At 43.7% G+C, this 13,213-nt stretch overlaps 1 protein-coding gene and 1 long non-coding RNA gene across 2 annotated transcripts in view; one reads left to right on the top strand and one right to left on the bottom strand.

Annotated features, from left to right (window-relative positions):
- The window catches only part of LOC110087261 (kyphoscoliosis peptidase), a 30,886-nt gene extending 17,673 nt beyond the window's left edge, over nt 1-13,213 (top strand). The window contains exons 13-17 of the mRNA XM_072989241.2: nt 117-225; nt 1,493-1,610; nt 4,017-4,205; nt 7,240-7,430; nt 10,124-13,213. Coding sequence (XP_072845342.2) covers nt 117-225; nt 1,493-1,610; nt 4,017-4,205; nt 7,240-7,430; nt 10,124-11,031 — 1,515 coding nt within the window. The 3' untranslated portion in view covers nt 11,032-13,213. The remainder of the gene's footprint in view (nt 1-116; nt 226-1,492; nt 1,611-4,016; nt 4,206-7,239; nt 7,431-10,123) is intronic.
- On the bottom strand, nt 6,705-10,126 carry LOC144587609 (uncharacterized). The gene is made up of 2 exons (XR_013542768.1): nt 8,733-10,126; nt 6,705-7,083 (listed from the first exon to the last, which is right to left on the bottom strand). It is a non-coding gene; the product is annotated as an uncharacterized LOC144587609 (long non-coding RNA).

The raw sequence follows: 13,213 nt of genomic DNA, 5'->3' as shown, positions 1-13,213 counted from the left end.
CATTGGACGTTATGGACCACAAAGTATGTTTGGAATGGCAGCCTACATTTTCTTTAATCAACTGACAACTTTTCCATATAAACTCCTTTCAAATCTACTTCTGTTTTACAAAACAGGTGAATGTCAGGAACAGTGTCGAAAATCTGGTGGACACCTTGCTTCAAAAAGCCCACAGTGATCTGGAGAAAGTCCGAGCCATTTGGGTGTGGATATGCCATCATATACGTAGGTTACTGGGTTGCCAGGTTGTTGTTGTTGTTGTTTCTGTGCTGGAGGTGCTATACTTTTGCCAACCAAATAAATGGCAGGCATTCCACGGGTGAAGCTTTCTGGCCTCATCATACTGTGGAATGCCTGTTGCTCAAAGACAGAGGGTGCCTTGTTCTTAAACTGTCCTGCTCTTATACAGCTGGTACTGGTGAGTCAGGATTTAACCCCTGTTCAGAGGCACTCTTGGTCAAGGTGTGTGTGGAATTCCCAAAGCCAAGCTGAATTAGAATACTGGGGACTGGATACCACGGTCCGGAGAACAAGCAAACATAATCTTGGGACAGCATTCAGGGCTCTTTTCATAATGCAAGGCCAACAACCTGTCAACAAAATTGTAAGGGAACAGGCAGGGACATAATCAGAAAGCAGGTCCAGATGTTTATGAATCAAGGGAAGAAGAACACTGAAAGCTAGGAGGGAAAGGTTAAGAACACCCAGAAACAGATGTTGCTTCTCAGCAACGCACGAGTGTCTGGAGTCTGTTTTTATCTGTCTGCTGCATGGGTGCCTCCTTTATACCAGATGCTGCTAAGCAGCTACTGGAATCTTTTTGCTACAGTCGCTGACTTTGCCTCAGTTGGGCCTTGATCTTTCAATGCTGCCAGAGGCTGGGTGTGGAACCTTCTTCCCAGGCTTCATTTCTGTCTGGAGGGAAGAAGGTTTTCTGTCGGCAGAGAAGCTTCCGCATTGGGGGTCCCTGGTCCGGGTCTCTGGGCTGGAGCCTTCTCCCTGAGGAGGCGGAATCTATCAAATAAGCCATGAGGGAGGGAAGAAAGTTCTGTAGCAAAGGTGAAAACTAGCCCTGCAACTATGGAGGGATTTCGTGGCATCTCAAGATAACCTCCTAAGTGACCTGACCAAAGCACAAGCTGCATCAATTCATTTTAATTTTTATTTTTATTGGGAAGTAGCAGGAGTTTTTTTTTCCAAAGGAAAATGTATCTGTGATTCTATCTTAAGTTTATGGTTAGCCACTTATGAGTCCCATTTTGTCAGAAAGACAGGACATCTTTCTTGTGAGGCTGTTTTAGACCTTTTTGAGTGCATTTTCCCTAGTTTTGGGGTAAACTTGGGCAAATTACTTTTCTGGACTAAAGATTTCTGGCTCTCCAAGCCAACATGGATAGTGGTGATGTTGGCTAGGGGATTCTGGGTGCTGTCATGCAAAAAATGGAGTTTTCCAAACTCTGCATCTCACTCACACTTGGCTTTATCTCCTCAGAATATGATGTGGAAGGATACCATGACACAAGCAAGAGGTCTTGTGAGCCTGCAGATGTTCTTCGGTCAGGAAAAAGTGTATGTTCTGGATATGCTGGGCTTTTTGAACAAATGTGCAGGTAATTGTCAGTGTGACTGACGGGTTATTCCTGCAAAGGTTTCAGACAACTCCTCCATATCAGAGACAACAGCCTGGTGCCCCCTGTTGCTGTTGTTGTTTTGTGTACTCTTCTGAGACTGTATTGAAATGCTGTTTTGTGCAACATACAAACAGCCATGGGCAAATATTGTACTGAAAGTACTGGGTCCTGCACTGGTAGCTTTGATGTTAAAGTTGCCATCCACATTACACAAGGCATGGATCTGATCTGCTCAGTGCCTTTTCCCTGTCTGTCCCTATTTTTCTGTTTCCAGCTGAAATACCAATTTTATTTGTTTCAGGGGGCAGAGATAGGGTCTCATTTCTGTGTCAGAGGTTTCCAGGTAGAAGACTATTAACTAGCTCTTTATGTTAAGTTTTTTTAAAAGCTCAAATGGTGAAGTTTGATTTATAACAGTTTAGAAAGGGGTTTTCCCCCTGGAAATAAATGATTTCTCCCCAAAAAACATGCCTTCTAAACTGAAGTACAGATGCAAATTCCGGTAAACCCAGGTAAGAACTACAACCAACCACAATTCACTAGAGTGGAGGAAATTTACATGTGGATTAGTCTTCAGATGGAATCATATTTAAAGGGATCATTCTACTTGGCAATATATTCTGCTTTTGCCATAAGAATTCTCATGGCCAAGCTCCCACTAAGATGTCCCTCCAGTTCAGCAAATAACTTGCTGCTGCTTCCAGCTTTCCTGTAATAATTAAGGCCACTGATCCAATCACCTCCTGGCAAATAGAAGGGGAAGATATGGAGGAAGTGACAGATTTTACTTTCTTGGACTCCCTGATCACTGCAGATGGTGACAGCAACCACGAACTTAAAAGACGCCTGCTTCTTGGGAGGAAAGTGATGACAAACCTAGACAGCATCTTAAAAACCAAAGACATCACCTTGCCAACAAAGGTCCGCATAGTCAAAGCTATGGTTTTTCCAGTAGCGATGAATGGAAGCGAGAGCTGGACCATAAATAAGGCTGACCGAAGGCTCTGGTCCATGGGGTCACGAAGAGACGGACATGACTTAACAACTAAACAACAACAACTACTGTGTAATTACTACTACATTTTAGTAAAGGCTAATTAGTAGTTTCCTCTATACTGCATTTTTAAAAAGTGACTTCTTGTTTAATTGTATGGGCATAGCATAGGGACGTGGTGGCGCTGCGGGCTAAACCGCAGAAGCCTGTGCTGCAGGGTCAGAAGACCAAGCAGTCATAAGATCAAATCCACGCGATGGAGTGAGCTCCCGTCACTTGTCCCAGCTCCCGCCAACCTAGCGGTTCGAAAGCATGCAAATGCAAGTAAGTAAATAGGGACCACTTCGGTGGGAAGGTAACAGCGTTCCGTGTCTAAGTCGCACTGGCCATGTGACCACGGAAGATTGTCTTCGGACAAACGCTGGCTCTGTGGCTCGGAAACAGGGATGAGCACCGCCCCCAGAGTTGAACACGACTGGACAAAAATTGTCAAGGGGAGCCTTTACCTTTTTACCTTAGCATTCCTGAAGGGCCATAATAAGTTCGCTTCCTGTGGTTGTGTATTAAGCTATGGTTTTATCTTTGCTTACGGAGAAAATTGAGCTATTTTATATGATTGCAATGCATACTTGTTAAGTTACACTTAACAAATTGAGAGCTTCTACAGTTCCTAAATGAAACAAGAAAATGGCTTACTGATTTATTTATATTCAAACAAGCCATCTTTTTTGCTGCATATTGAAGCATTAAAACTTCCTGCTGCTTTTCATGCTGAGAACCAGAATTGATTCATTTTAGCTATTCTGAAATGCTGTGGCAATAGTGAATTAACAAGAAACAGCCTATAAGCCTTTTGTTAAAACAGTGCATGGAAGAACCTTTTAATTAAAAGGATAAGATCCCTGGAAAACCTCTGTACCATTTTCCTAGTCATCACCAGAGGCTAAAAAATCACAGTCAATCCAGTCTGCAGCAAATAGATGGGAGGAAAATACAGTATGAGAAATCCTGGAGTGGAGCTGGTTAGCAAGAATGTTTTTGGCTTACTCATAAAAACAATTAAATGTCAGATATCTATTTCAGATATGTCTTTGTGTTGTACAATTACATTTTCCAATACTTTCTTCATTCAATTAATAAATATATGAGATAGTTTTTGCCTGATGAGGGACAACATCATAAGTTTTGGGAGCAGCTAATATAAAATCTTCCACAGAACGTGTGGAGGGGCGTAGAGTGAGTGGCTTCTTCTTCTCTGCACTGATCCAAAACATGATTTGACCGGTACAGCCATGGTCAAATCACGTTTTAAGCAGATTAAAGAGTGTGAAAGCAACCACAGTCCTCTTGACCATCATGATGTTCCTGAATGGTATGTTTCTTTGTCTCAGCCTTGCAGGGATACGATGCAAGAAGTTGTCAGGCTTCTCCAAAGGGGCTTCATACAAGCCAGGAAAAGTCTTTAAGGGGGATAGCGATCATGCCTGGAATGCTGTTTACCTAGATGGAGGGTGGCACCTTTTGGACAGCACCTGGGGCAGTGGCTTTGTGGAGAACTCTTGTACCAAGTTCACTTTCAGGTATGTTTCTGTTGCCATCAAGCTGATGAATACTACTATGGGGCCTTCCATTGTTACTTCTCAGTGGTTTTTTTTTTGGGGGGGGAGTGAGTGGGTTCTATTTTTAGTTTTATTTCTGTGGCCAGAATGGCTGATGGTCAGATTCCAAAAGATCTCCTGTATAGAGAATTAGTCCAGGGAAAGCACCCCAGAGGGAGACCACAGTTGCGATACAAGGAGATCTGCAAGTGGGATCTGAAGGCCTTAGGAATGGACCTCAACAGAGGGGAAACCTTGACATTGAGCGTTCAGCCTGTCGGCAGGCAGTGCATAATGGCCTCTCCCATTTTGAAGACACCCTTGTCCAGCAGGCCGAGGCAAAGAGGCAGTCCCGAAACCAGCCAAATCAGGGAGCTGGACAGGGGACAGATTGTATTTGTCTTCAATGTGGAAGGGATTATCATTCTCAAATTGGCCTTCTCAGCCACATTAGACACTGTTCGAAGTCCTCCATATAGAGCACGTTACCATAGTCTCTTGAGACTGAAGGATGCCTAATCTAATCTTCGGTGGCCACTTTTGCAGAATTTTGATTTGTAAAGGAGGCTGGTTATTCTAAGCTGATGCAGTTCAGAGAGAGCCAGTGTACTATATTGGGTAGAGAGACAGACTAGGACTCAGGAGACCTGGATTCAAATTCCGGTCTGGATCACGGAAACTCACTGGGGAAGGCGATAGTTGTAACAGAGAAGCTGTTCAGTGCTAGGCCGCCCACTGTCAGGGACCCAACTCCTAATAACTCTCATGAACTTCACCACCAAGCAGCATAAAAGGAAGGCGTAAGTAGAGGTGCCAATACCCCATGTGGGAGAGACCACAGAGGCCCTAGCTGTCCGTGTTTATGTTATATTTTATTTTAACTGCATGTAATGTAAATAAATAATAAAAATACACTGTAACAACACACAAAATTAGAATGCAGTATTTATGATATTTATGAAATAAACTGAACTGCACAGGGAAGATCTGCAAAACCAGGTGAGTTTTCCACATGTGTCCAAAAAGGAAAAAATTCAAGTACTGTATGTCAAGTATCAGAGAGAAGAGTATTCTACATAGTAGGTATCATTCACCACACCAAATTGTCTGCTTTGAATGACTGCACATGAGGCTGTAGGTGCATGTGGCACCACAAGGTGACACCTTTCAGATAATCTTCAAGAACCAAATACCATAGGTTTTTAAGATGGTCTTCCAAGTTGTACAAAGTTTTATAAACAGAACCACCTCAGCAGCAGATAGGCAGCCAGTGTAATTATTTCAGCAGCAGTGTTATGTGCTGTTGACAGTTTGTCCCATCCTACTTGGAAATCTAGTCAAGGTCTTCTGCACTAGTAGCTGCAGCTTCTGTATGAACCTTAAGGGCAGTCCCATAAAAATGCATTGCAGTAGTCTAGTCTTGCCTGGACCACTGCATTTAAACTATTTCTGGACACAACCTACTGAACTGGTAGATCCTTGGTTATTTACGACAAATCACAAACATTTTCAAAATCCCAGTATTAACCATATAGATAGCAGGACGCTTCCCTCCTCCACCCCAAACTGGCTTCATTCATTCATTCATTCATTCATTCATTCATTCATTCATTCATTCATTCATTCATTCATTCATTCATTCATTCATTCACTGCATTTATATCCTGCCCATCTAGTGACAAAGCACTACTCTGGGCAGCTAAGAGTGATAAAAAGAAATAATAGTCCACTCACCAGCACATATATCCAGTTTTAAAAGTGGCAGAAAGGCTCCAGAGGCAACAGTAATTAAAACCATTTAAAAACAAAGGAGTCTGTGATGATGTTACATGGGGGAGATGTTACCAAAGGCCTCTTTGAAAAGCTCAGTATTCACCCTTTTGCTGAAGGTCAGAAGGGAGGGAGCCTAGCAAACATCAACACACAATGTGTTCCACAGCCTTGTGGCCACCACTGAGAAAGCCTGGTTGTTTTCCAGGCCTCTCTCTGGGTGGCCACCTGCAAATGCAAAGCTTGGAAACATTGGGTTCCCCGGGTAGACAATCTTAAGGAGAGATGCTCCAACAGGTAACAAGGTCCCAAACTGTGAAGGGCTTTGTAAGTAAGCAGTAGCACTTTGAATTAGGCACAGAAGCAAAGAGGCAACCAATGAAGGCGAGCCAGGATCAGGGAGATCATACTTCCTTGCTTCCAATACTAGCCTGCTTGCCACATTTTGTACCTGTTGAAGCTTCCATGTTGCTTTCAAAGGCAGACACATGTTGAGAGCCTTGGAGCAAATGATTCTAGAGATTACCTATGCATTGCTAAAACCCAGAAACAATAGGGGGAGATAGAACTATATTTGGTTGTAAAAATAGTTTTGTGCAAGTCCTATATCTCTTATTGGAAAAAAAAAGTCCTGGGCTCAGCGTGGTCTTAGATCAGACCTGGGCAAAGTGCAGCCCGAGGGCCACATACAGCCCGCAAGCCGCTCCTCTCCGGCCCGCCAGTTGTCCGGTGTTCAAGCACTTGTTCAAACCCAAGACAGACTGGATTTATCTCACTGAACAAGTTGAACATCAAAACCATTTATAGCTTTTGTCTAAAGTTGGTCAGTTGCTTATCTTTAACATATCTCAAAAAAATCTCTTTAGTATTTGTGAAGATTAACAAGTTTAAAATAAAAACAATCATAACATTACTGTTTCATTTAATTTTTAAGTAAAGTTGGTTCGGCCCCCGAACACAGTTCAGATTTTTCATGTGGCCCCCCTATAGAAATTAATTGCTCACCCCTGTCTTAGATGCACCTTGTTCTGCGGTTCTGTGTCTTGAGCCTTTATTTTATACATCACTCCAATCGGTTGACCTCAGGATTCTAATGAACAACAAAGTAGATCCCATAAATCCTACGTCTCTGCACCTTTCATTTATGCAATAGTTATGCCGCAAGCTTTCTCAGATAGATTTACCTGGGACTCATGAAAGAAAGTAAATGAAATGCTACAATATTTCACTTCCTCCTTTCGTGCAGTTACAACGAATTTTACTTCCTTACCCACCCTGCGCTGTTCATTAATGACCACTTTCCAGAAGAAGAGGAGTGGCAGCTTTTAAGATGGAAATTAACTCTGCAGCAGTTTGAACGTAATGCGTGGTACCGCTCCAAGTTTTATTCGCTGGGACTGCTGGCGTCTTCCGCAGAAACATCCACAATTGAAACAGGTAAAATCAACAAGAATCACTCACCCTGCTCCTTTTTATCATCACAGTTGCATCCTCATGCTTATTGAGGGGGAACTGAAGTTTCTTCACGTTCATGTGTGTGCGTGTGTGATATATACATATATTTGTACATGTGTGTATGAATAAACACACACACACACACACACACACACACACACACACACACACACACACACACACACACAAAATATGCTGACTTGGGCAAACTACATGGTCACAGAACACCTTGGAAGAACAGAATTTCCAAAAACGTCTGAATACTCCATACCTCAAAATCACTGAAAAGAGTCACTAGTTGGAATCCACTCCACATCACATAGCGATTATTATTACACAGATACATACATCATAGTTCTCCCAGAACTGTGACTTAAGGCAGTTTACGGCAACATTCAAAACAGGTACAGATTATTTATTATTTTTATTTATTAGACTTCTACCGCACCCATCTAGACCAAAGGTCTACTCTGGGTGGCATTACAAATTTTTAAAACCAGTGAAACCAATAAACGTATACTATGAGTCCAAGATGGCAAAAATATCAAAATTTAAAAATACAGCAGAAGGGAAAGCCTGCCCAAATAGCGAGGTGTTAACTTCACTCTTCAAAACACCCAGAGAGAGACAGCCAGGCGGATCTCCACGGGCAAGTTGTTCCAGAGGGGAGGAGCCACTGCCAAGAAGGCCCGGTTCCTCCTTCTTTCCTTCTGGACCTCCCTGGGCGTTAGGCCAAGGGATGAGACTGCAGATGAGAAATCAGAAGACTGAGAATCGGGAGGGCAGCTATGCAGTGTCTAAGGATGTGTTGTTGGGTGAAATAATCAAGGGAAACAAAATACAACCTTGAAAATGAAGGTGGTGCTTTTAAAAATGAAATTTGAATAGCAAATGTTAATGTAGGTGAATAGGTTGACTTAAATGGGAGAGCACCACTCAATGCCTATAGCAAAGACATTGCCTTATACTGTCATCAGTTTTAATAGACCATTTAAGCCTTTTCTCACCTAAAACGTGCCCCAGCATTTTGTGCTCTGTTAATATCACTGATATTGTCAGAATCTTAAGGGGGAGATGGTCACTTTCTGGCCTGCCATCGATTACTAGGGAGTGTACATAAGGGAGAATGGCAGAAGATCCTATAACATAGTCTACCACACTAGCACCCTTATCTGTTAAAAAACTGTAGTGGCCATTTGAGGTGTCTAGGCAAGATCCATTTAGGCATACAAGATGGAATTTGTAAATCAATTGAAAGAGGAATTTGCCAGAGTTGTTGATTACTTTGTCTTAGAGGTTCAGGAGGTGCTTTTATCCTCTTCAAGCTCCAAGCCAAGGGCTTTTTCCATCGTGCAAACACTGTTTCCCATTCTAGCATTAAAATCACCACAAGTTATAAAAATAGTTAGGATATTCAGAAAATAATGTATCAAGAAGGTCCTTATTCTGTCAATAAGTGAAGGAGGCTGACATCAGATTCCTCTGCCAACATTTTTCTCAAATATTATACTGTACACAGATAATTATATACAGAGGTGCTGCAGGTTAGTCAAAGGGCAGATCAGGGAACAGGGAGGTAGCCTGTGCTGGATGTGGTTAAAGTCCCCCTGAAAACCTAGGTGCGCAGCTTGTGGGTCCTCATGGATTTCTCACTAAGCCTGGATGCCTAAATTTTGGCTGTGGTCAGGAGTGCATTTGCCACAGTCAAAACTAGTGTGTCAGCTGTGCCTGTTCCGGATTTGGCCACATTGACGCATGCCTTAGTTCCATCCCAGCTGGATTTACTGTAAGGCACTCTGTGCGGGGCTGCCTCTGAAAGTGTCAGGAAACTTCCAAAATGTACCAGCCGGATTGCTAACTGGGGCAGGACACAGGGATCAAGCACCCTCCCCCACAACCCCAGTTACAGCCGCTCCACTGTGGCTGCCAGTTCATTTCTGGGCAGAATTCAAAGTGATAATTCTAACCTATAAAACCTTAAATGGCTTGGGCCAAGGTGTCTCCCATTATGAGCCTGCTTGAGTGTTAAGATCGTCAAGGAAGGCCTTCATCTTGTTCCCACCACCTTCATGGGTGCCTTTGGTGTGGACATGGGAGAGGCCCTCCTCTGTGGCTGCGCCTAGACTCTGGAACTCCCTCCCACAGGAGGCCAGACTGGCCCCATCTTTATTGTCCTTCCGTGAGCAGGCAAAGACTGCCTTTCTCTTCAGGCAAAGTTCCCTCAGTGACTGGCTGCCTGAGGGGGTTTTTTAATATGAGTGGTTGTACCCTTTCTGTGTTAAGTGTATTTTGCTGTTGCTTATTTTTGTTTTGCTTTGCTTTTATATGCATTGATCCTTGTAGTCTTGTATACTCATCGTTACTGACTTAAATACTGACCTTTGATGGTTGTAAGTTGCCTTGGGTCCTTTTTTAAGGAGAAAGTGGCCTAAAACTATTTTAATAAATAAATAATAAGGCAGCTAAGCCCGTTTATGGCCTATTTTCACAAAAGCAAAGCACTTTCTCTCACAGGAAGAGGCAGGGACACAAAGGTAAGAAAACTGATGATGATGATGATGATGATGATGATGATGATGATGATGATGATGATGATGATGATGATGAAAAACATTTTTATAGCTGCTAACTAATCCCAAATTGGTTTTGGTTTTTTTTATTTCTTGTTTTGACAGAAAATGGCAAAGCAACAGTTACGATTGAAAGCCGAGCTCCAACGCTCTTCCTTTCTGACCTTAATGGGGCAAAGGAACACTGCTTAATGACCCTGCGAGGAAATGGGATGACATTAGAGGTATATCCTCAGCACACAGGGACTCATTGTTTGAACATTTTTGCCAAAGCTGCCAAAGAAGACAAGGAGAAAAACTACAGCTCTGTGCTAGAATACTCCCTGAAATGCAGCTCTGTAGACAAAGGCCTGTCCTTGCCCAAAGCCCTCATTCAGCCCGTGGGGCCCAGCTGGCTTTCAGAGGAGAAGGGCATCCTGGAGGCCTCACCGCGTAGCCCAGTTGTTCATACCGAAGATGGATGCTGCCTGGTCACCATCACCAGGAGTAAAAACCTGGATGTCTTTGCTACGCTAGACTCTAATTCCAGCCACCTCTCGGAAGATACTCGGAGGCGTCACATCTGGACAACCTGCTACGGAAGCCAGGTTGAGTTCAAGATTCACCTCCCCCATGCAGGGCAGTTTGCATTTCACATATGGGCAAAGAAAACGTCGGAGGCAGGAAGCCATCAGTGCGCCCTCAGCTACCTCCTCTCATGCTCAAAAAAGAGTGTCACGTGGCCAGTCTTCCCAAAGACGTACGGGGACTGGGAGGAAGGCTATGAGCTGGTGACTCCTCTTGCTGGTATACTGCCAGCCAACCGCCAGGTGGAGTTTAAGCTCAAGTTACCTGGCGTGACTGATGCATCTGTCGCATGCGACAAGATTTACCCACTGACTCACAGTGGAGAGGGCTTTTGGAAAGGATTCTGTAACACCTCGGACGCCTCCAAGGTGATAGTCAGAGCATCAAAAAGGCCTGGTGATAATACCTACCAGTATCTGTTGGAGTACCGAGTAGAAAATCATTAGCTGAGAGGAAAGCTAATTATGGAACCAGCTTCTGAGGTATAGGAACAGAGGAAGCGGCCTTTGCTGAACCAGACCAATGGTTCATTTAGCCATTGGTTGACAATCAAACATCTCTAAAGGGTTTCCAGCAAGATTATTTCCTAGGTCTGTCTAGAGATGCTGGACATCTAAGATGCTAACTTCTATATGCAAAGGATGTACTGTACCAGCTGAGTTGTGCTTGACTTCTTGTCCACTGCCTCCCTTTGATGCTACTGGCAAATTTTGATGATCCAGAAAGACATAGAAATAAAATATGCCCAAATTCTCCTCATTTCTTTCTGGGTGTGTCTTCCATATGAGCTTACTTCCGGGCAAGGATGTAGTTGGCCTGCCTCGTGCATTAAACTTTTGGAGGGTTTCGGACATTGTTTCGTTTAGTCGTTTAGTCGTGTCCGACTCTTCGTGACCCCATGGACCAGAGCACGCCAGGCCCTCCTATCTTCTACTGCCTCCCGGAGTTGTGTCAAATTCATGTTGGTTGCTTCGCAGACACTGTCCAGCCATCTCATCCTTGGTCGTCCCCTTCTCCTCTTGCCATCACACTTTCCCAGCATCAGGGTCTTTTCCAGGGAGTCTTTTCTTCTCATTAGATGGCCAAAGTACTGGAGCCTCAGCTTCAGGATCTGTCCTTCCAGTGAGCACTCAGGGTTGATTTCCTTTAGAATTGACAGGTTTGTTCTCCTTGCAGTCCAGGGGACTCTCAAGAGCCTCCTCCAGCACCACAATTCAAAGGCATCAATTCGTCGGCGGTCTGCTTTCTTTATGGTCCAGCTCTCACTTCCATACATCACGACAGGAAAAACCATAGCTTTGACTATTCGGACTTTTGTTGGCATGGTGATGTCTCTGCTTTTTAACATGCTGTCAAGATTTGTCATCGCTTTCCTCCCAAGAAGCAGGCGTCTTTTAATTTCGTGGCTGCTGTCTCCATCTGCAGTGATCATGGAGCCCAGGAAAATAAAATCTGTCACTGCCTCCATATCTTCCCCTTCTATTTCCCAGGACGTGATGGGACCAGTGGCCATGATCTTAGTTTTTTTGATGTTGAGTTTCAGACCATTTTTTGCACTCTCTTCTTTCACCCTCATTACAAGGTTCTTTAATTCCTCCACACTTCGGACATTGTTGCCATTCCATTATTGTCCTCTTGGCTTTTTCCAGTTCTTTATTCCAGCCTTCTGTCTTCTTGCAGAAAATCTGTCATGGAGGAAAAAAGTGGGAGAGCAGGGCAGTTTTTTGTAGGAATTGGAAGGAACATGTGTGATTAAGGCAACACTCATTAGCACAGTGGTTCCCAACCTTGGGTCCCCAGAACCCCTTGCCAGCACAGGTAGTTGTGAAGGCTTCTGGGAGTTACAGTTCAAGAGTTTTTGGGGCCCCAGGGTTGGGAACCAAAGCATTGGCAAGACTCAAGCAGGGCTGTCAATAATAGAGCATTTGGGAGATCTCCATAGAATTGACAGAAGGCTTGATGACACATGACAACAGCAGCAGGAGGCATTGTTCTGTGGGAGCTGAAGATGTGCTATCCAATTCCATGGCCATTTAGTGTCTATTGTGCAAACTGTAAGGTAGATAACATGTCAGAAGTGAAGTTCCTCTAATTGATAAAAGATGTCTGTCCTCCCACAAGCTTTTCTCACCTCATAATACTGCAAATTGGCTTGCATTCTCTTAGCCATGAGAAGGTAAAGACAGACTTTGTGTACAAGCCTGCCTGCTCAGGCATGAAGGAAGGAGGAAAGGCAACCTAATCAGATTCCACCACATGCTACTTGTAGCTTCTACTTTGATCCTGATTTGTTAGGCTCTTTCCTGTAAGGTCTTCATTTTGCTTACATTCAACATCTTTGGCTTTTTTTTTTCCTTAGAAGATGGATGTCAATTGTTTTGATGTGAGGTATTTTCAGCTCTTTTATTTCTGTCCATAGAGTTTTATTGGCAGCGATACTGGAGTTCCTTGCTCCAGGTGGACCACGTTTAGTCAGAACTCTCCACTATGACCTGTCCATCTTGGGTGGCCCTGCATGGCATAGCCCATAGTTTCTCTGAGTTGCTCAAGCCCCTTTTTGAATTGTGGTGCTGAAGGAGACTTTTGAAAGTCCCCTGGACTGCAAGGAGATCAAACCTATCCATTCTG

Source organism: Pogona vitticeps, chromosome 2 (assembly GCF_051106095.1).
Source record: "Pogona vitticeps strain Pit_001003342236 chromosome 2, PviZW2.1, whole genome shotgun sequence".
Taxonomy (NCBI): domain Eukaryota; kingdom Metazoa; phylum Chordata; class Lepidosauria; order Squamata; family Agamidae; genus Pogona; species Pogona vitticeps.
The sequence above is the reverse complement of the archived record's forward strand: the minus strand, read 5'-3'. Positions and strand labels throughout refer to the sequence as shown.